Source organism: Ptychodera flava, chromosome 16 (assembly GCF_041260155.1).
Source record: "Ptychodera flava strain L36383 chromosome 16, AS_Pfla_20210202, whole genome shotgun sequence".
In the NCBI taxonomy this organism is placed as follows: Eukaryota; Metazoa; Hemichordata; class Enteropneusta; family Ptychoderidae; genus Ptychodera; species Ptychodera flava.
In genome coordinates this window covers 20,922,666-20,947,401 of record NC_091943.1, presented here as the reverse complement: position 1 = coordinate 20,947,401, position 24,736 = coordinate 20,922,666, and the positions used below count along the sequence as shown (strand labels likewise).

At 37.2% G+C, this 24,736-nt stretch overlaps 1 protein-coding gene across 8 annotated transcripts in view; it reads right to left on the bottom strand.

The window, feature by feature from the left end:
* The window catches only part of LOC139114258 (uncharacterized), a 112,388-nt gene that overhangs the window by 38,749 nt on the left and 48,903 nt on the right, over nucleotides 1-24,736 (bottom strand). For all 8 annotated transcript variants that reach the window (XM_070675845.1, XM_070675847.1, XM_070675848.1 and 5 more), the window contains 9 exons: nucleotides 20,114-20,277; nucleotides 10,174-10,384; nucleotides 9,479-9,630; nucleotides 8,082-8,289; nucleotides 6,513-6,672; nucleotides 5,104-5,306; nucleotides 3,524-3,724; nucleotides 2,920-3,073; nucleotides 2-186 (listed from right to left, as the gene is read on the bottom strand). In XM_070675845.1, the coding sequence (XP_070531946.1) occupies nucleotides 2-186; nucleotides 2,920-3,073; nucleotides 3,524-3,724; nucleotides 5,104-5,306; nucleotides 6,513-6,672; nucleotides 8,082-8,289; nucleotides 9,479-9,630; nucleotides 10,174-10,384; nucleotides 20,114-20,277 (1,638 nt within the window). The remainder of the gene's footprint in view (nucleotide 1; nucleotides 187-2,919; nucleotides 3,074-3,523; nucleotides 3,725-5,103; nucleotides 5,307-6,512; nucleotides 6,673-8,081; nucleotides 8,290-9,478; nucleotides 9,631-10,173; nucleotides 10,385-20,113; nucleotides 20,278-24,736) is intronic.

Below are 24,736 nucleotides of genomic sequence, written 5' to 3'. Positions count from 1 at the left end.
CCTCAACATAGTCTTCTGCACACTCTAAGCGTCCTTCTATCTGCAACATGGTGAATGAGACTCTCACACAGCCAGTAGGATTGCTGATGGATGTTACACAGTCAGTGTCTTCGAGATAGTTGGCTGGGTATCCCGGTGAATAGATCTCAGATGCATTAGTGAGAATCGTGTCATTACACAAATCAGCTGTATGATGAGCAAGAAACTTCATTTTTATTGTTGAAACTATCAAATCATGCTTTCATGGAAATGAAAAGAATATTGGGCAAATATTTGAGAAGTGACTAGTAGGGGGAATAGCTGAAACTTTTGATGATTATTTTCACCACAATGGTTCTACTTCAAAATCAAAAGAATGCGATGTATCTTGCTGACACAGTATGCTAAACTTGGTCTTAAGAGATCACGTAGTGGTTGGACAAACAAACCCATATGTACATATGGCAATACAGATATATATGTACGCGTTTGTGCACATGGTTTTGTTTGTACCCTGGTTCATTGGAATTGGGTGTTCCATTGTGAGTAGAACGAAAATTTGGTACTGGGCATGCGAAACAAAAATGGTGAAAAAACTATCCTAAATTTACAGCTACTGGCTCTATAAGCAGTCCAAGAATATCAAAATAAATTTTGATATTTTACAAAAAAAGGTGCAGATAATCTGAAAATCTAGAGAAATGACTTCACATCTTTAAAGAGGCATTGTTCATTACTGTAATTTTAATACTAACAATTAGAAACATTGTTTTATCTTGATGCAAAAAGTTAATATTTGTACATCAAAAATTACAGGCGGATCATGCCACATTGAGAAATCAGAGAGAAATCCTAGAATCTGACAAGTATGGACATATTCTGAAGTCTGTTGTTGAAAGTATTGAAAATATTCTTGGGAGTTCACAAGGAGTAAGACATATAACTAAACTTTTTTGCTTACTGCGTTTAGCAGGTGTCCGTACTCCCTAGCTCTGACTACCAGAGTGCTACTAATGAATTTTTAATCTTCCACTTGAAAATTACACTTGAAAATTTATTGGGTCATTGAAATTCAAACTTCTCTGAAAATAAGAAGTCTAAATCAATTTTGCAAGATCCATGTATATGCACTGTTAAATATGGACAGGGGTATTTAAAATGTTTATGTGACTTCAACATCATATCTAGAGCAGTGCACTTCATTTGCAAGATGGACTCCTTGGCGTATGGGAAATGCATGACCAATAAATAATTGAACTGATCACGTAGTGGTTGGACAAACAAACCCATATGTACATATGGCAATACAGATATATATGTACGCGTTTGTGCACATGGTTTTGTTTGTACCCTGGTTCATTGGAATTGGGTGTTCCATTGTGAGTAGAATGAAAATTTGGTACTAGGCATGCGAAACAAAAATGGTGAAAAAACTATCCTTAATTTACAGCTACTGGCTCTTTAAGCAGTCCAAGAATATCAAAATAAATTTTACAAAAAAAGGTGCAGATAATCTGAAAATCTAGAGAAATGACTTCACATCTTTAAAGAGGCATTGTTCATTACTGTAATTTTAATACTAACAATTAGAAACATTGTTTTTATCTAGATGCAAAAAGTTAATATTTGTACATCAAAAATTACAGGCTGATCATGCCAGATTGAGAAATCACGGTGAAATCCTAAGAATCTGACAGGTATGGACATATTCTGAAATCTGTTGTTGAAAGTATTGAAAATATTCTTCGGAGTTCACAAGGAGTAAGACATGTAACTAAACTTCTTTGCTTACTGAGTTTAGCAGGTGTCCGTACTCCCTAGCTCTGACTACCAGAGTGCTACTAATGAATTTTAAATCTTCCACTTGAAAATTACATTTGAAAATTCATTGGGCTATTGAAATTCAAACTTCTCTGAAAACAAGAAGTCTAAATTAACTTTGCAAGATCCATGTATATGCACTGTTAAATATGGACAGGGGTATTTAAAATGTTTATGTGACTTCAACATCATATCTAGAGCAGTGCACTTCATTTGCAAGATGGACTCCTTGGCGTATGGGAAATGCATGACCAATAAATAATTGAAATGATCACGTAGTGGTTGGACAAACAAACCCATATGTACATATGGCAATACAGATATATATGTACGCGTTTGTGCACATGGTTTTGTTTGTACCCTGGTTCATTGGAATTGGGTGTTCCATTGTGAGTAGAATGAAAATTTGGTACTGGGCATGCGAAACAAAAATGGTGAAAAAACTATCCTAAATTTACAGCTACTGGCTCTATAAGCAGTCCAAGAATATCAAAATAAATTTTGATATTTTACAAAAAAAGGTGCAGATAATCTGAAAATCTAGAGAAATGACTTCACATCTTTAAAGAGGCATTGTTCATTACTGTAATTTTAATACTAACAATTAGAAACATTGTTTTTATCTTGATGCAAAAAGTTAATATTTGTACATCAAAAATTACAGGCGGATCATGCCACATTGAGAAATTAGAGAGAAATCCTAAGAATCTGACAGGTATGGACATATTCTGAAATCTGTTGTTGAAAGTATTGAAAATATTCTTCGGAGTTCACAAGGAGTAAGACATGTAACTAAACTTCTTTGCTTACTGAGTTTAGCAGGTGTCCGTACTCCCTAGCTCTGACTACCAGAGTGCTACTAATGAATTTTAAATCTTCCACTTGAAAATTACATTTGAAAATTCATTGGGCTATTGAAATTCAAACTTCTCTGAAAACAAGAAGTCTAAATTAACTTTGCAAGATCCATGTATATGCACTGTTAAATATGGACAGGGGTATTTAAAATGTTTATGTGACTTCAACATCATATCTAGAGCAGTGCACTTCATTTGCAAGATGGACTCCTTGGCGTATGGGAAATGCATGACCAATAAATAATTGAAATGCAAAACTTACGGTAATCTGGGCATGGTGGTAAAATTGGACAAGGCTGTCTGTCTGCCGGTCTTTCTAGACCAAGCTCTATGCAGTCTGTCTCTGGAACCTCAATATCTCTAAGCATACATCTGACTTCTCTTCTCTGCTCGTCAACACCACAGGGGGCTGTACACTATCAACACAAGACCCCAAAAAACATTTAAGGAACTACACACATATGAAACTGAATGACTTCAACTTTCAGTCATATCACTTGGTTGCTGCCCAATACTCACAATCATTGTAATTGCTTTTGAGACCAACTGTAAAAAAAGTTTGATACATGTAATTGCTTGGGGATCCGTTTGCACATATACTGTACATAACTTACAGTGCTCTACTTTTGAATAATTGTTAAGTTTCATGGCTATTCTATGTCATCTTTTGAAGACACATGTCATGCAGAAGTGTGAACTTACAATGGGTACATCTAATTAAAACTGAGCAAAAACATCATTTGGTCAGGTTTTAAATCAAGGGAAAAATGCCCTCTCTCTTGAGTAAAAAGCAGATCAATGCCAAACAATTTCAGTAAATGTGGCAAAGTCTAGTGCGTTTGGTGGAATTCCCACCATAACCTCACCTCTGACCAATCTCCGACAACATAGGTTGGCGTTGGCTCTTCAGGCACCAAACTCCATGTGGCAATAAAGCCGGGGGCACTGACGGTTGCATCACTGTGGAAATTAACCTCCACAGTCATACCTTGTGAATCATAAATGAAAGGCAGGTCTTCAAACTCTTCACAGAACCTCCTACGGCCGTTTGTCTCTACATCACGTATCTGGAAATATAAAATAAACATATAGCATGCTTTTAATGTGACTTTGAAAAACTGATATCAATATTTATGTTACCACTCAACCATAAGCAATAGATTTAACTTTTCAATTTTTTTGCTAACATTATAAACAAATAAAGTGTCATTTAAACTGTCCTTGAAATTGTCTATTCAAAACACATGATTTTTTGAACATTGATGTTGACGTCAAGTGCCAAAGTTTTTATTGTGTCATTTTTTCTGTAAATATTGTTTATTTTCACCTTCAACTTCAACAGTTAATGCAATTTTTGCAGAATCATTTCATTCACAGTAGGTTCAACAGTGTTAAATGTTTACTCAATGTCAGAACACAACGGTGAAGCTCATTATTGTAACAATTTTCACATCACATCAGATCAAGAAGCACGTCAAATGAATATTTAATAGATCTGTGAAATTTGAAAATAGCAATACATTCATTGGCTGAATTCTACCACATTATGATCAATTATGAGTGTGTCAACGTGAACAATAATACTAGTTTTATTATAGTTTCAATGGGGCAGGCTGAGGGCTGGGGTGGACAGTCCTAGGACGGGGTCACCCTATGGCTTCACTATTATTACATTTGACCTTTGAGCATCCCCTACCCCTCCTCCTAATCCCAGTAGCTCATGGTTTTCCAGAACATTTTTCAATTATTTATCAAATGATTATTGCCTAAATGGGAGCCAAGATGACATCTGTATGGCAGTGTAAATGCCTATATAATACGTACCTCTGGGACAAACATTTGGGCTCTCAAACTTTACAATATTTTTCTTGTCTACCACTTGTGTGACTTATTTTGAAGCTTATGATTTACAAAAAGTTTTCGTCAGTTTAGTTTTTTCAAAATCAGAAATTGTATTTTCATCTATAGAGTTAACACAGGGATGTCTGCCATTAATTTCAAGTGTCGGTAAATATTGGGTAATTTGTTTTCCTAGCACCAAAATTTGCACGGTGACACCTGGTTTTTATTCTTGATTTTGAAAGAGAATGGCTGAAAGCTTGGTTGTGGAAAATTTTCTCAAAAGTTTAAATCTTTCATTTTCCACATGTGAACTACCTAAACCTCTTGAGTGCTGTAATTTTTCCAATAAAATTTTAATGCAACATTTTTACCAATTTTTCTGTCATTTTTTTGATAATTTTGGACCAAATGGACATCACATTTCATTGACTACAGTTTTTTTGTCAAAATTTTTGCAAAAATCTGAAAAAACCTTGACTGGGATATATTTTATAAAAGCAACACAAATTGACTTTTGCATTCAAAGGGTGATATCAGACTTGATTATCACTTACTGGTTCAAGCTTTGCTGGCCAGATAATGTCTTAACAAATGATGGTCTCACCTCAACAAAATCATATCTGCAATCCAGGCTGGCTTCCAGCTGGAACTGAATGAACTGTATCTGAATATGTCCAAGTCGTTCCCTCTCTACATTTTCTGGTCTCAAAGCAATGGTATTTGGACAATCAATGTCATGTGGATAGCTTGCAGGATATCCAGGTGATTGCAATGTTCCAGTTTCAGTGATGAATGTATTCCCACAGTCTAAAGAGTAATGGATGATGAGAAATAACATTATGGTAACTTTGCAACTGACATTGTTGATTAGCTTTTCACTGCATTAACAGGTCAGTAGCTGTAACATTTTGATGATTTTTTTCACTATTTTTGTTTTTAGTGTCAACGACAGTTTCAAGATCTACTTCCCAAACTCATGTTGAGATACGTGGTGTTGAGTGTGTCAACTCAGCCAGTGTATGTGAAGACTTCATTGCACTTGTTGACAAGTGATACCAGACTGGACAAGTATTCAAAATGTCAACAATAACAGTGCATTTGACATGTTTAGAGGCTGTGTTGACAAGCTAAATAGTTGATTTTTTGACATTCTTTGAGGAGTGGGACGAGAACTTGCAGTTGACATACAAAACAAAAATAGTGAAACTTTACAGCTACTGGCCGTTGAAGTTTACACCTGTTTTATTCAAAGAACAGCTACACAGTACATGCAAAGGGGCAAATAATGGCCAATAAATGTATGCACGCTGTATGTAGTTCAATTCCAGAGTAAAATATCTCATTCTTACTACTGCTGTGTTCTATGGAAAGCAGACACTGATGAAGTCAGGTTATAATGATACATACACACATCAGTATATAAACCTGCGGATTAACGCATGCACAGGAACACACATACTTCTGTCAACATTTCTGGACATGGTTATACTAATACCATAGTGCACTTGAATTCAAGGTTTCCCCTTGTACATATCCAATATATATACACAGTGTGATATTTTTATGTATATACGGCCGAAATAAAATTATGAAAGAGTATTAGTGATACCATAAGCACAGTCCTTCTAATAGAACTACACAAACACTAGACTAGTTACCAGTTACTATGAAATATTCTACTGACTTGTTAAGTTTCCTCATTGTTAAAACTTGATTGCTGGAACTTTCTAAATACTACTGAAAGACCTGTTTGCTAATTTTAACATTTCTAGTTGAAAAAAAATCTGTATCCAAGTCCAATAATTCTTTTTTAGGTATCATGTCCAATGCTATTTGTAGTCTTCAAGAAAAATCATAACTTTTTACTAAAACCCCCTTTGGAAAATAAATTTTACAATTTTAATTTTTAATCATGGTAGAGGCAGAGAAATCCTGAAGGTGGAAAACAATTAAAAGTCCAAGAATTTTCCCCTTTACAAGTTCAAGTTATGTGTCAGATATGTATGCACTTACTGTAAGGGCCAGGACAGGGTCCATTGTTACAATCTCTCTCAGTAGGAGGTCCCTCTCCAATGGCTTCACAGCTTGACATTTCAACTGCCTCAGTAGAATCCTTTTCCAACCGGCAGTCGATGTGACGGGTCTGGGTACCGCAGCCACATGTCACGGAGCACTGCAGTGATGTGGAAAAAAAACAGAATAAACATGCTGGACATGAAAACGCCCCATGCTACAATTCTAGAGTGCCACCCTTGGGTGCAACCACATAATAATTGGTATCAATATGATGAATATTTCAGCAGTTTTCACTAAGAAAGTTACACATGAGAGTGAGAGTGAGGACAGGGAGGTAAACTGCCTGAAGAAAAGCATTGAACATCTGCTTCCACTATCAGTCATTTTTTGCCAAGAAGGGTACACCTCACAGTCATCAGATTAAATTATTAATTTCTTGAAAGTGTATTGATCGATTTTATGAAGGTGCAAAACCAAATTTGTCATAGGTTCCATTAGACTGAAAGATCTGTCACTCGAGGGCGCTCTCTAAGGTTCCCCCTTACTTGGGGATGGGGGTGTGGGTGGGGTAGGGAGCACAAAGCCCACCTTTGAGCGACAGATCTTTCAGTCTAAGGTCCCAATTTGATTCAACAAATAAGTTTTAGTTTTTTTAATATGATGCTTACTTTTGAATCATCAACATAACACTAGCTGTCAGTACGTTGTTTAATCCTATATAAATTCCATCAAAACAGTATTAGGACATGTGAATTTTGAATGAGATGAATGATACCATGGTCTGCATGTAGTATTCATTTAAATATATTAGTGGACAAGTTGTTTTGCACACACAAAACCAGTTTAACACTCACTGAACGTTGCCTACAAAGTTGAATATTGCATAGCACAGTGCAATTTCAATTAGGGGTGAACAGGTTTAAAACAACACCCTAAGTACGACATTCTGGTGGTGAAAAGGCAAACACACATGCTTAAATCTATATTCTGGATTGGTGAAGTTTCAAAACAGAATTGGATTTAGGTATTTATCAAATACGGTGTAATTGACTCAATGGCATTAGCCAAAATGATGCCTGACAATATGTAAGGCCCTAAAAAATTGTACTGTTCCAATAACCTGACCTACCCTATTTTTTACCTGCTAACCATACACTTTTTAGAGCTACATAAAGTAAAAAAGAAAGAAAAACACGCAAAATCACACGTTCGTTACCTTCCGTTTGATATTTGCTTGAATGAGAATGTCTTTTATGTTTTTATTCCTTATAGGTTTTTCTGGAAATATTGTGGCCAGTATTTCATTGCCCTAAACCCTGAAAAATTTGTATTCAAAAAATAAAAATATTTCGGAAAAACAATCCCCGCCTACCTACCTACCCTATTTTTGGAAACCATGTTATCGGAACAGCACTATTTATTTTTTTGCCTAACCTACAGGTCCTTGAGTTTCTACAGAGCGTAGTTCAGAGAAATTGATCGAGGACTAAGAATGTTGAGCTAAAATGAACTGTAACATCACACTAGATCCACCCATATGTGTGGTTTGAAATGGACGAGGCTTACCGGTTGCCATGGATGTGCCACCCACACTCCTTCACAAGGTCTGAGATTGCAGTTTTCAACAACCTCTGGTTCATCTTCAGCATCGCACAGAGATCTGTCAACTTGCCTGATTACTCCGTTCAGGGTGTAGCAGCTTGTAGTTCTGGTCCTAGTGCCATTTCCACATGTTACGGAACACTCTGACCAAGGTGATTCCAACCAGTAGTGGCTGTAAATACAGGCAAGTTAACCATATGAGTGCTGTAATTTTTCCCACCAAAATTTTAGTGCAACATTTTACCAAATTTTATGAACTTTTTTGTAATTTTTTTATAATTTTGGACCAAATGGACATCACATTTTATTGGCCACAGTTTTTTGCAAAATTTTGGCAAATTCTAAAAAAAAATTGACTGGGGTTGTATATTTTATAAAGGTGACAAAAACTGACCTTAGCGCTCAAAGGGTTTTTAATGACATTTTTGAATGACTACTACTCTTTTCAGAAAAGTCAAGATGTTACTGTTAGCTTTTTTCTATTTTGTCCTTTTAGAAATTAAACAACCCAGATAAAAAAACTACTTAAAAACTTGTAACAATATATAAATTTTTTGAGTTTGAGCTCTCTGATAGAGCTCATGACTACTACAGGAGCCCAAAAATTCAAACATCTTCAGTCCCTTGCTCAAAAATATTGACGTGAAAATGTACCTGTACCTTTTGTATTATTATCGTACATTGCAGTTTCTACCTCAAAAATGAAAGACTTACAACTTTTTCTCTACTTTCATACTTTCAACCATTCTCTTTCATCAAGAAAGGGAGTCACCGTGCAAATTTTGGAACTAGAGAAACAAATTGTCCAATATGTATCAATATTTGAAATTCAAAATGGCCGCCACCCCTGTGTTATCACTACGGGGCACAATAAAATTCACAAAACTAAGCTGCTGGAAACTTTATGTATTCCATCAACTTCAAAATGAGCCCCCATAAATGGAAGGCAAACAGAACATTGTAAAAGTTTTAGAGTCTGAATATCTTTCCAAAAGTCACATATTTTCTACATTAAAATAGGACAAATATCTTACTAATAGAAGTTTATAGCTAGCCCAAAATTTCCTAATATGGAGTGACACTTCAGTAACATGTGACGCAGAGGGAACACTCTCTTGCTGGTTTCTGTCACTTTATATTGATGAGAATGTGATCCACTGATATGACGGCCTTTCTAACTATTCTAAAGGCTTCTTCCATGAAAGTGATTGAACATGAAACACCTATCATCACTGTTATTATCAAACGTCATTTTAAATGTGCAAAGAATGGAAGAAGTAATGACAGCAAGGAAATGATTAGCAAAGAGATAACTCTTACAAAAACCAACTTTTGAAAAATTGTCATGATAGATTACTTACGCTTTTGGACATGAGACGGCAGTGTCACATTCTTCAATTGCGTTTGGCCTCTGCTCAGTACAGAGGTTATCAGGCAGAAGGGTAGCTTGATTGTTAGCCGCAACACACTGAACAGTGCGTCTCCTAACTCCAACTCCACACGTGACCGAACACTTTGAAGAAACACAGAAAGGTGCGTAAACAAATCAGATGCAACTTCAAAGGGTTGTAACAAAACAGAGAATCGTAGATCTCCTGTGCTGCCTGATGCATGACATATCAGTTTTGATGTGAATATATGAGTATTATTTAAATATGAATATCCGATGAAAATATGAGATTAATTAATACTGTACATGATGTATGATGCATGGGGGCATTGCCTGATGCACAGCTTAGGGCTAAGTATGACACAAATGACCAGACACGTATGTTGCTGTATGATGGAATACCTTTATGCACAGTTGAGTATAACTACTTGTGTTGATGGCGGGGATGGACTTGGATGTTCTGGTTCTCATTTCTTTTTGAAATATTCTATTACCTTGGTTACTTATTGACAATTAATTTCGAGCCTCTGATCGAACAGCAAAATGCGTGACGAATAACACACATATTTGTAACTGTAAGGAAATGCTGTCTGCAACGGTTCTTTACATTCACGGAAATCATCACCTCACTCAGTGACAGACAGACCAAATTTATTCTGTGCTCACCTCCTCCCACTCAGATGTGAACCACACTCCACAGCTGCTGTCTGGGACACAGGGCTGTGTGTCGTCGGGTCTGACCTGGTTGAGCGCCTCACAGGCAGTGTCGTTGGCAGGGAACAGCTGGTTGATTCCCAACCGAAAACATCTCACTATCCTCCTCTGTACGCTGGTGGCGCACTCACACGGACCCCATGAACTTGTAATGAACAGGTACCTGTTGAGGAAAACCCATTTCATCACTTAAACTCTTACCGTCCTATGAAGTTTATTCACAACTTTCTTCAAACGTCTGGTGTCAAATTATCTGACATTGTGCAAGTAAGATGGTTCAAGTTTAGATTTAATTATAAGACATTAAAACAGGTCAAATAATAATTATCATTCGGGGTAAAAAATAATATATCAGGTACACGGAACACACAGAAAATGACAATAACAATCTAGTCATTTTAAACCGCTGTTTCGTTGTGTTACTAGATGTCTGGAATATTCCATAAAATGTGAATGTCACTATATCAAGGATATAATTAACTTCAACCATCTTTTGGTGATCAATTTTAAAGAGCTGTTGGTAACTGTGGAAGGAGAATAGAAGGCTAAATGTACATGTGGAAAAGCGTCATACAAGCTACATACTAAATGTACCAGAACATTTACACTCGTTCTCATCTATCATCGAACGCGCAACTTCATGTGAATGTTGATAATTCTCATGAATTCATCAGTGTGTTTCCTTTGAAACTTCATGAGTTGATAAGGAACTTCCTAGGAAGATTTCGCCGCCTCAACGATGTATTAATAATATTGCTACAGACTTCCAGACAAGTCGGCGCCAACAAATTAAAAACTTGCTGGGGCATACAACACGCGTGCGCCACATTTATTTTCGCTGAGAGCATGCACAGTTGTCCCTGGAACGCTCCATGCTTTCCGCGGTGTTCGAGTTTTTCCAAACTTTTGTTGGTTTGTCCATGGTGCCGATGAGTTTTGTAAATGAAATGTCATCAGAATTTGTGTTTAACGCTCACTTCCAATACTATGGTGCACAAAAGATAACATCCGTGTACATGAAGAGAGGGTGAATTCATGAGAATGAAAGCTAGTAAGTGAAAGTTTAAAATGCCGAGGTGGAACTTTAAAGGCGAAGATTTACATTCAGGATGGGACATTGCCATCAGTTTTGGGCAGAGAAACGTTCTTACACTCTTGTGAAATACGAAAGATTCACATTTCAAGAGAGAAAAAATGTACTCGAATTTCCTTGAGAATCAACATCGCGCAGGTTCGTTTTGAGAGTCAACATCACGCTAGTTCATTTCCTCACCCCGGCACAAATGTACGTGCGTGTAGTGACGATACTATGAATGATGACGGTCCCATTTTCAAATGTAACCACATTCTCTCGCAAAGAAACGACAAGCACCGGGAGTAATGTTTGCTATGGCATTAGCAGTCGCTAGTTCAGTGAACCTGTAGGCGAAATCTTGATGAGATCTCAGCTCGCTCTTTATATAGTTGAAACATGGCTCGCAAACGTTGAAAACATTATATGGTGGCTGGTAAATCAGTCAAACCCCTCTCGTTTGCAATAGTCGTTGGAGATTTTGCTCAACATATCGGGCGTGGTGGAAACCGCAATTATCCATAATTACACAGTCACCTACGGCCAAACAAGGATTTCCAAAATTATCCGTAACTCGAACAGCCTCATCGAAAAGTTCAATAACTCCAACCCATTTGATGGTCCACATCACATCGAATGATCACATCGGAATCGACACCCGTAGCACTGACAAGGATGTTGATCGCGTACGTAGCGTTCGATGCATGGCATGGCGTTGTATTTGAACTGCCTGTGTTCTGATGTCTGCGTGTCCAAACGACGATTGCCTGTAGTTCTGATCACCGAAGACTCGTCAAACCAATGAATTTGATTTATATTGTAATCAGAAACAGTTTCTATGAAATCCAGTGTATATTGTCCGATAGCTGGAGTCATCGATTCGGCAGCAAGACTTGATATTTTCTTTCGACTCATGTTCAGGTATTCGGTTATCGCTCGGTGAATTGTCGCCAGCGATGGTACGTTTTCGGCCGCACACCCGTTATCATCAAGAAGTTACCTTCTGATTTCGTGAAAGTAAATACTTGGTTGCCGCCTTTTAAAGAACTCGATATGTTGGAGAATGTTGTCGACAACTTTAGTACGTTCTTGTGCTGGTCTATCACTAAGGGAGCCTGTTCTCTCGTATTTGCAGCAGATACTGTGCGCTGTTGATTTAGACACTCGTCGATGCAATTTCACCATAAGAAACGCCTTTCAAGTGAAGTTCTCAGATGCGTCTTCGCGTCAGAAATGGTGTCGGAAAACCACGTTGCATTTTGGAAGTGTGTACTATACTGTGACACGGCAGTTGTACAATGTTGCAGCAACCCTCAACTTTGCCGCCCAAACTATTTTTGTATCCGCGATCTGTTATTCGCATTTTAGTTGTCGTATTAATGAAATGAAATTCCCGCACACATTTTACCGGGCTAAAACAATTCATACGAATCGCTAATGTACAGGTACGTATTCACGTAGCTAGGAATATGACGTTCACGTCAGTCGTTTGCGTAAAGTGTATCTTATGTTTACATAAACTTGTAAACTTATCGCCAGCGCGGCGCGGCGGCGTCTGAAATCTTCCTAGGAAGTTCCTTATCAACTCATGAAGTTTCAAAGGAAACACACTGATGAATTCATGAGATGTATCAACATTCACATGAAGTTGCGCGTTCGATGATAGATGAGAACGAGTGTAATAATTGATTATCTGTTCTTCAGATGAAAAGAGGTGCAGCATACTTATATTTCAAGATTCACAATTTCCCCTTAATTACACATGACAAGTTGACTCTATCCTGATACGAACACGGTGGCAAATAACCCTTGGTTAGAAATTCTTAATACCACCTGTCTCTCTAGTTCTAGATACGATATGCCCTATGATCATTATGTTTTCAACAAGTCATTGACAATGACATAGTCCCCACTTGTAATAGGAGTATTAGTCTTGATGGGGCAGGGAAATGAGGTCATTAAGAAGTATCACTGGAGTGTATATGTTCAGATCTATGGACACATAGGTCTATGTCATTGTTCCCAATTTGAAACAAGAGGCATGTCTAAGTTATGGTTCTAAATCTGGAAAAAAGATCAGACCTTTAGCTGTATGGCCAGCCAAGAAATACATATGTGCATAATAAATGAGGTACAAGATGTGACATCTTAAGGTCTATTATCCTATCAAAATTGAAGCGTAAAGAACTTGTGGTTACTGAGTTATGCATATATATGCATATTCAAGGTCAAAGGTCATCAAGGTCACGTGACATTTTGAAAAAAAACATTGTATTGCTAATTAATCCATATATGCCAAAATTCAGACCTCTAGCTCTATTGGCTTGCCCACAATTATATATGGGCATAATTAACAAGGTAAAGCATATGTTGTCATAAGGTCTCCCATCCTACTAAATATAAAGGACATAGCACTTGTGGTTACTTATTTATTGACACAATCGTGTATTTTAGGTAAAAGGTTATCGAGTCACATGACATTTTGTCAAAAAATTTCTATCCTATAGTCTATCCCTATATACTAAAAATCATACATTTACCTCTATTGGCTTGTTCAAAATTAGATATGCACATAATTCATGAGGTACAATATGTGGCATCATAAGGTGTCCCATCATACCAAATATGAAGGGTGTAGCACTTGTGGTTCCTGAGTTATGGACAAATATGTAAATTTGAGGTCAAAGGTCACCGAGGTCACGTAACATTTTGTCAAAAAAATTGTATTGCTAGTTATCCCTACATACCAAAAATCAGACCTCTAGCTCTATTGGCTCGCTCAAAATTAGATATGCACATAATTAATTAGGAACAATATGTGCCATCATAAGGTGTCCCATCATACCAACTATGAAAGGTTTGCACTTGTGGTTACTGAGTTATGGACAAATATGTATATTTGAGGTCAAAGGTCACCAAGGTCACATGACATTTTGTCAAAAAATTGTATTGCTAAGTTATCCCTTTTACCAAAAATCAGACCTCTAGCTCTATTGGCTCGCTCAAAATTAGATATGTGCATAATTAATTAGGAACAATATGTGGCGTCATAAGGTGTCCCATCATACCAAATATGAAGGGTGTGGCACTTGTGGTTACTGAGTTATGGACAAATATGTATATTTGAGGTAAAAGGTCACCGAGGTCACATGACATTTTGTCAAAAAAATTGTATTGCTAAGTTATCCCTATATACCAAAAATCAGACCTCTAGCTCTATTGGCTCGCTCAAAATTAGATATGTGCATAATTAATTAGGAACAATATGTGCCGTCATAAGGTGTCCCATCATACCAAATATGAAAGGTGTAGCACTTGTGGTTACTGAGTTATGGACAAATATGTATATTTGAGGTCAAAGGTCACCAAGGTCACATGACATTTTGTCAAAGTGTCTGAGATATCTGCGTGAACAGATGGACTCACATGGATGGACTCACGGACTGACATGACCCAATCTATGAGCCCCCTGGACTTTATCCGTGGGGACTAAAAACTGTGTTGACCACTGCATCCTTTTTGCAATATGAATACGATGAGAAACTAAATTTTTATTTTTCTTGGCCTTATACATGGGAGTCTATGGACTGCCTTATACATGGGAGTCTATGGACTTTCTTATACATGGGAGTCTATGGACTTCCTTATACATGGGAGTCTATGGACTGCCTTATACATGGGAGTCTATGGACTGCATTATACATGTGAGTCTATGGACTGCCTTATACATGGGAGTCGATGGACTGCCTTATACATGGGAGTCGATGGACTGCCATATACATGGGAGTCAATGGAGGTGAAAACTAAAAAGTCCTCTAACACGGCCAAATTTGATCGCATTGTGAAACAAATCGACGTGCATCTGTATGAGGTAGGGTACTATCCTTGTACCAAGTTTGAACGAAATCGCTCCAGGCGTCTCTGAGATATCTGCGTGAACGGACGGACGGACGGACGGACGGACATGACCAAACCTATAAGTCCCCTGGACGGTGTCCGTGGGGACTAAAAAGCAGCCATAAAAACTATCCAAATGGGATCAATAATATAATTCATGAAATAAGATGAATTTATAGTTTCGTCTCAATGACATAAGCTCAGATGTTGGATAAAATGGATGAAAACATAGACACTGTACCTAAACCTCCAATGTGTCATTTTCCCCAAAACAAGTCATCGTTGATGACACAGTCCCCACTTGTTAATAGGTACTTTGATTACAGGTCCTCACAGAAGATAGAGTCCTCTTCATTAGGTATGTGATAAAAATACTTTTGAATAAATTCGCTTGATACATGTCTGAGTTGTAGTTCAGGACATGAAAAAATCGTAATAAAATGGCCACATGGTGGCCATATTGGATCGTATCACAAAACAAATCAATGTGCATATGTATGACATAGGTCAATGTCCTTGTACCAACTTTGAATAAAATCGGTTGAGATATGCCTGAGTTATGGCTCTGTACATGAAAAAATCGTAACAAAATGGCCGCACAGTGGCCATATTGGATTGTATCACAAAACAAATTGATGTGCATAGCTATGACATTGATCAATGTCCTTGTACCAACTTTGAATAAAATCTGTTGAAACATGCCTGAGTAATGATTCTGTACATGAAAAAATAGCGTCAATGACACTGTAGCTCCCATCCTGGACTATTTAGTGTTTGTTCTCTGGTCAGATATTTGAACATGTGTGAAAGGGATAAAGTGCATGAAGTGAAAATACTTAAATGAAATGTACTGGAGACAGTGAAATATGTTTAATGTAATTATTCAGAATATAAAATGGAAAAAATACAGAATTAGATATATCGAATACTGTGATACAACCATTAACTCAACAAGTCATTTACAATGACATAGTCCCCACTTGTAATAGGAGTATTAGTCTTGATGGGGTAGGAAAATGTGGTCATTAAGAAGTATCACTGGAGTGTATATGTTGAGATCTATGGGCAAATAGGTCTATGTCGTTGTTCCCAATTTGAAACACATGAGGCATGTCTAAGTTATGGTTCTAAATCGGGAAAAAAGATCAGACCTCTAGCAGTATTGGCCAGCCAAGAAATACATATGCGCATTATAAATGAGGTACAAGATGTGACATCTTAAGGTCTAATATCCTATCAAATTGCAGGGTATAGAACTTGTGGTTACTGAAATATGCATATATATGTATAATCAAGGTCAAAGGTCATCGAGGTCACATGACATTTTGAAAAAAAAAATTATATCGCTAATTAATCCCTATATGCCAAAAATCAGATCTCTAGCTCTATTCGCTTGCCCAGAATTAGATGTGTACATAATTAATGAGGTAAAGCGTGTGTTGTCATAAGGTCTCCCATCCTACTAAATACAAAGGACATAGCACTTGTGGTTACTTATTTATTGACATAAACATATATTTTAGGTAAAAGGTCATCGAGATCACATGACATTTGGTCAAAAAATTTCTCTCCTATAGTTATCCCTATATACCAAAAATCAGACATCCAGCTCTATTGGCTCGCTCAGAATGAGATATGCACATAATTATTGAGGTACAGTATGTGGCGTCATAAGGTGTCCAATCATACCAAACATGAAGGGTGTAGCACTTGTGGTTACCGAGTTATGGAAAAATATGTATATTTGAGGTCAAAGGTCACCGAGGTCACGTGACATTTTGTCAAAAAATTGTTTTGCTAAGTTATCCCTATATACCAAAAATCAGACCTTTAGCTCTATTGGCTCGCTCAAAATTAGATAATGTGCATAATTAATGAGGTACAATATGTGGCGTCATAAGCTGTCCCATCATACCATACATGAAGGGAGTAGCACTTGTGTTACTGAGTTATGGACAAATAGTATATTTGAGGTCAAAGGTCACCGAGGTCACGTGACATTTTGTCAAAAAAATTGTATTGCTAAGTTATCCCTATATACCAAAAATCAGACCTCTAGCTCTATTGGCTCGTTCAAAATTAGATATGCACATAATTAATGAGGTACAATATGTGGCGTCATAAGGTGTCCCATCATACCATACATGAAGGCTGGTAGCACTTGTGGTTACTGAGTTATGGACAAATATGTATATTTGAGGTCAAAGGTCATCAAGGTCACATGACATTTTGTCAAAATATCCAAGATATCTGCGTGAACGGATGGACTCACGATGGACGAACAGACGGACATGACCCAATCTATAAGCTCACTGGACTTCATCCGTGGGGACTAAAAATTGTGTCACTGCATCCTTTTTGCAATATGAATACGATGAGAAACTAAATTTTTATTTTTTGTGGCCTTATACATGGGAGTCTATGGAGATCTGCCGTATACATGGGAGTCTATGGACGTGTAAACTAAAAATATGCAAATTTCACCACGATTTGCCCAAATTTGGGAAAGGTCACTCCTATGCACTTCCATACCAAGTTTCAAATCAATCGGACTTGTGGTTTCAGAGCAGGAGATTTTTTGACCAAAAATGGGAGAAAATTACAAAAAAATTCATGAAAAATAGCAAGTCCAAGATACTGACCCAAGATGCGCACAATCATTTCATGTCAGCCCAAAGTACTTACATGCTAATTTTTCATGTAATCTGCTCAGTGGCTATTGAGTTTTTTCAATTTTGACTGTTTTTACATTTTTTCACTTAATTTGCATATTTTTGGCAATGACAACTTCATTTGAACAAAATCTCATCTACAGCCCATCATCCATGTACACACCAAATATCAAGATGAAATGTACAGCGGTTTTGGAGTTTTTGATGTTGACAGACAGACATACAGACATACAGACATACAGACATACATACATACATACAGACATTTTCCTAGCCTATAAGAATAGCTTCCATTGCCATATATACATATGGCTATGGCATATAAAAATCTATTCCTTTTACTTCAACATAAGGAAACTAATACAACACATATATTCAAAGCAAACATTACTAGATTCCACCTTCAGTTAGTACTTATCATTACAGAAATGTTTCACAATACTAACAACATGCATAAGATTGTTAAGAAATAGGGGCATCCTGTGAAATACTAAGTATTCTGTAGTAAATACAATATTGGACCAATGCTACAGGTTTCACTTGAAATGTTTCATCAATGCTGCGGATATTAACTGTACAAAGCAGGGAGACCAGTATGTGGCTTTCATCTGGAACTGAAAGTCATATGCAGACATGCACATCATTTCCTTCAGTCAAACGTCGCCTTCTCTACTTTCGGCCATGGAACAAGATACTTTTATAAAGTATGTGCATGAACACAAATATTTTAATCCCTCTGATAGCAACAAACATCATAAGAATGCTTGCCTTTAACTTGGAATGCTTCTGCAAAGCCTACAATATGTCCATCTGACAGCGTCCAACGGATGGACTCACGGATGGACGAACAGACGGACATGACCCAATCTATAAGCTCACTGGACTTCATCCGTGGGGACTAAAAATTGTGTCACTGCATCCTTTTTGCAATATGAATACGATGAGAAACTAAATTTTTATTTTTTGTGGCCTTATACATGGGAGTCTATGGAGATCTGCCTTATACATGGGAGTCTATGGACGTGTAAACTAAAAATATGCAAATTTCACCACGATTTGCCCAAATTTGGGAAAGGTCACTCCTATGCACTTCCATACCAAGTTTCAAATCAATCGGACTTGTGGTTTCAGAGCAGGAGATTTTTTGACCAAAAATGGGAGAAAATTACAAAAAAATTCATGAAAAATAGCAAGTCCAAGATACTGACCCAAGATGCGCACAATCATTTCATGTCAGCCCAAAGTACTTACATGCTAATTTTTCATTTAATCTGCTCAGTGGTTATTGAGTTTTTTCAATTTTGACTGTTTTTACATTTTTTCACTTAATTTGCATATTTTTGGCAATGACAACTTCATTTGAACAAAATCTCATCTACAGCCCATCATCCATGTACACACCAAATATCAAGATGAAATGTACAGCGGTTTTGGAGTTTTTGATGTTGACGGACAGACATACAGACATACAGACATACATACATACAGACATTTTCCTAGCCTATAAGAATAGCTTCCATTGCCATATATACATATGGCTATGGGAGCTAAAAATCATAATAAAATGGCCGCCTGGCAGCCATATTGGATCGTATCACAAAACAAATTGACGTGCATATGTATGACATAGGTCAATGTCCTTGTACCAACTTTGAATAAAATCGGTTGAGATATGCCTGAGTTATGGCTCTGTACATGAAAAAATCGTAACAAAATGGCCACACTGCGGCCATATTGGATCGTATCACCAAAAAAATTGAAGTGCATATCTATGACATTGGTCAATGTCCTTGTATCAACTTTGAATAAAATCAGTTGAAACATGCCTGAGTTATTGCTCTGTACATGAAAAAATCGTAATAAAATGGCCGCCTGGCAGCCATATTGGATCGTATCACAAAACAAATCGACGTGCATCTGTATGACAAATGAAGTAATCCTTGTACCAAGTTTGAATGAAATCGCTCCAGGCATCTCTGAGATATCTGCGTGAACGGACGGACGCACGCACGCACGCACGCACGCACGCACGGACATGACCAAACCTATAAGTCCCCCCGGACGATGTCCGTGGGGACTAACAACGACTTTAGCTACCTTAAAGTACCATTTTCAAACCAAGTTCTTAAGAAAAGTCAAGTGGTTTAGTAGGTAAACCAATGTTCAGTATTGCTGAGCATCAGCGAGCAGTCTAGATCTAACAGAAAGTTGCTGATGAGTGCATGGAGAAGCAGAAAGGTAACACACTTACACATCACCGCCTTCACAAGACTGGACATTGCAGGACTGTTGTGAAGCTGGTGCTACTAAGCCTGCTTGAAGACACAGGTTATTGTCAACTAATGTGTTGCTGTTGGCTTGGTCGACACACTGCACATTTCTGAACTGGGTGCCATCTCCACATGTTGCTGAACACTAGCAAAGTTGGTAAAACACACACAAATATTACTTAAAAAGGGTATCCATTTCTTTTTCATTTACCAATTATGTGACACTTGAGTAATTTTTATACACACAAACTATTGTTATATTTTAGTTAATTTCATTTATATATTTGCAAGCAAATGTGCTCATGCCATCTAATTGAACAATCAGATCATTATTATTTTGGTATTTTATCATATTGTCAATCATATCTCAGTAAACTTCATGAAATGATTAAAATTTACCACTTGTATTTCTGATAGTTTGGTGTTTGTCACTCTGAACTGGGCAGGTATTTTTGTACGGGCAAGGACCGACTGACACGCATGGGACAATGTCTATCGACTTGAAATCATAGGTCCCACGGCAATGTCACATGTATGACACCTGTCTGTATGGTATCCTTTGAACAGTAATTTTGTTTCTTTACATGAAACCTGTCATTTTTTTTCTTCAGATTTTTCTGCAGATGATTCTGGAGTCAGTGCACATGCAGGTCCAGGCTACAGTATCACCTGCTCACCATTATTTCAATGTGAGGAGGTCAATGGGTCTGGGCCAAACCACAATGTGTGCACCTCCCACGATAAGTCTACATTCACCAACGCCAGTTTTACTTTTGAAAGTAAAAATCCTAAAAATAATGAAAACGTTCTTGCTGATGGGCCAATTCAAGATAATATGTCGAATTGTACAATCTTGGTACTGGAGGAGTAATATCACTGGTAGAAATGGAAATTTTAGAGACTATTAAAGCTTCGTTATTCAGAACTATGGTAATTTCATGGGGTTCTCTGGTAATCAAAAAACATTATAGCCCAAAGGAAAATAATTTTAACATTATTTGCATTTTTTTACAGGATACATATTTCAAACTTTTCAATAATCTTTAAACTTTCCTTTTAGACTCAAACTTCTGACATTTTGTCAAACGTCATATATGCAAATAAAACTGATAGAGTAATTCACTTATTTTTGTATAAACAGAGTTGCCATGAACTGATCATGAGAAAGACTGTGGGATACTTTTGCTACATATTTTTTTCGGTGCCCAGCAAATTTAGATGTATCCCAGGCGAAAGTGAACATGGTTGACCAAGAACTAACATGTTAGTTCATGGTCATATGACCATGGTGTACCATGTTAATCCATGGTCGACCATGTTTGTTAAATGGCACAAATTACTATGGTCTACCATGATCGACCATTGCCAAAAACCATGGTCAACCATTGCCATTGACCTTGATATACCATGGTCTAGCATGGTCAAGAAACCATGGTCAACTATGATAGACCACAGTTAAAGAAGCTGCATGGTTTGAACCATGCATTTGATGACCTTAAAATCTTTTGACGTGGTAAAACAGAAGTGGTTCTTGAGTTCTTGAGCCAAGACTACTGAATTTGTTTGGTGTGCATAATGAGCAAGAGTAATTAGCCTGGATGTCCTTCACTGCATACTTGTAAAGAGAAAACTTTGTGTCAAAGAAATATATGTAATCCAAATAATTTTCTGTGATATGAGAGACAGATTTCCTGTTGGTCGATTGGCCTTGCAGTAAACGTTGTGAAAGCCATAGATGTTCATGAAACTAGCCATAAGCAATATGTTTGCTTGCAAGTATTAAATTCAAATGTTCTGGATATAACATGGTACATAATGTCCACCTTGAAAATAGCTGAAACCATGAAGAGAGATTTGGATATTTGGTTGCATGAACTATGCCTATGGCATAGGCCCTTTAAAACTCTCAGGCCTAAAACCCTATATATAGGAGTCACTCTGGTAAATCAGCAGAAAGTCAGGCCTGAAAGGGTTAAAATTTTCTCACTCTGTGTGGCTCTGCAATTCACTGCTTACGTACCACAGCTGTTTTGGATATATTAAAATTGGCAAACATTCTGGAAACAACACTAGGTCAATTTACTGAAAACTTCTATGGCTTTTATCTTTGGAATACATAACACGTGCACCACCACACAACTTTTTTTGGAATTATAAAACTCCAAGAGCAGATCCTGTGCAAGATTTGAAAGTCAGTGTGCTCTCAAGACAATACAAAAATTAAAAAATGTGATTAAGCTATGTTATGGTGCCCAGAACTTTTCTTCATACACGGTTATGTGCATGTGAAAAATATTCATGATATCGACACTGCAATTATCGAAATTAAGTCTACAACTTTTTTCATCTTAAAAAAATTAAAATATACATTAATACATCAAAGCATTGCTCTGAATATAGCTTAAATCTATTAGTTAAATAACATGTCTAAATAAATAAATGATATAATTTATTTATGTAATCTGAAAATAGACTTTACAACTATTTACAGATAAAACATGGTATCAATAAGTGTGCATGATACCTTGTTGTAAGATTAACACGGGATTACAATTAACATTATATGAACTTGCAAATCCATATTAAATCTGTCTAATTTTAGCCATCTAATCTTACAGAAAGAGTTTCAATAAGTGACAGACTAGATGAAGTCAAGTGAAGTTTTTACTGTAGACACATTACGAAAGAGTACAAGCTATCTACACATTTGCAGTGTTTTCTCCAGGATGCGCAATTACGTGAATTCCCCCCATCTAATCAAGGTTCCCCTCAGATAATCACAAGTGTGGTGACATGTTGTCCTTTAACAATGAGGTTTGAGATTGTGATTGGCGCTCAGTATTTATAATAGCATTCCACTTCATTACTGTCTATGATGTAACATCATACAGTTGATGTAATCTACATGTACTGTCTGTTGCCACAGTAAAGTACAACCATTTTCAGTAATAGAGCGCGAAGTCACTGCAGGAACTGCAATTAACTGCTTACACTAATTAGTTTCAGCTGTAGCCGTGGCCACTTTGGTGTTGAACAAGGCAACTTGATAAAGACCAAAAAGTCTGCTTGTACAAAGGCAAAACTAGCTCTGTCTGAGGCTCGAGTTGTAAATGACAGTTTACGATTGGCACCCTGTGTTCAAGATTAAGATACAATGTAACATTACCGTGCACTGGTCCATGTACAAATCTTTTTTATTTCAACTTCCCAAGACAAACTGTCTGCATGGGACATACAATGTTGTCGACTTTGCCAGCTGGCTACAGCTGAAACTAATTAGTGTGAGCAGTTTTATTGCAGTTCACTGCAGTGGCTTCGCGCTCTATTACTGAATATGGTTGTGATACAAGCTTCCTGCTGGCAGAAGGATGTGATGCAGCTAATAGACTGTGAATGAGAGTTTTGCTTCCAGGTTACAAAATTGTGTTTGAACTTAATGAATGAAGTGTGAATGATCTGTGAAGGCTTCTAACATATTCAACATTTACTGGATAGAAACAACTAAAGAAACATGAGTTTCTTTTATTTGATATTTGACTAAGTAATCTTAATTTGCTGATATAACATGAAAAAATTTTAATTTACGTAATTTATAATACCATGTTTACGGTAATGGCTCTCCCTCAATCAGAACAAATTCCCCCCTAAAGTTTTCATGAAGAAGGCAGCATTTTCCCTCTCTGAGAAAAGTCTGGAGAAAACACTGGTAGAGAATCTAACTACCATACACATCTATATTAATATTATAAATTGATGCATACGCTTCCCCATGGTCCTTCAGTGAAAATATAATCAGGACAAGGAGGTAGACCCGGGCATTCCTGTTCAGTGGCTGGCATTACAAGGCCTTCGTTCACACAGTCTGACATGGCAACTTGTCTGTTAGACACAGTGTCAATACAGATGATGGTTCTCGACTGAGTACCAGGCCCACATGTAGATGAACACTGTTGGAGACAGTTTTGATATGGAAACATTATCAGTATATACAGAACTGTCACTGTATATGCATACAAACAAAGCAATGTTACACAGAAGATAAAACAATATCATTAAAAAGTTCAACTTCCAAAAGCATGTGCTCATACAAGAATGAAAGACAAAGGTATAGAGAGAAAAGAAAGAAAAGGATGACCAAAACTACAGTGTCACCATAAACCAAAAGAACTTCTTGCGGAAAAGTTGCTCTATATTTCAAAAGGAAGTCGGCACTAACTACATGCTACCACTACAAAAGAAAAGAACTGTCCATGGGCAATACCAGAAACACCATGTGCAGTAGCTATATCAGGTGGGAGGGTTGAAGATTCAAGAAATGGCAAGAGAGTTTATTCCTATTTAGAGTCTACAAAAAAATCAGCACATAAAATTGATGCATACACTTCCCCACTGTCCTTCGATGAAAGCATAAACAGAGCATGCTGGTAGACCTGGGCATTCCTGTTCAGTGGCTGGCATCACCAGACCTTCATTAACACAGTCTGACATGGCAACTTGTACGTTTGACACAATGTCAACACAGGTGACGGTTCTTGATTGGGTTCCAGTGCCACATGTGGATGAACACTGATACAAATATTTAAGTAGAGAAAATCAACCAAACA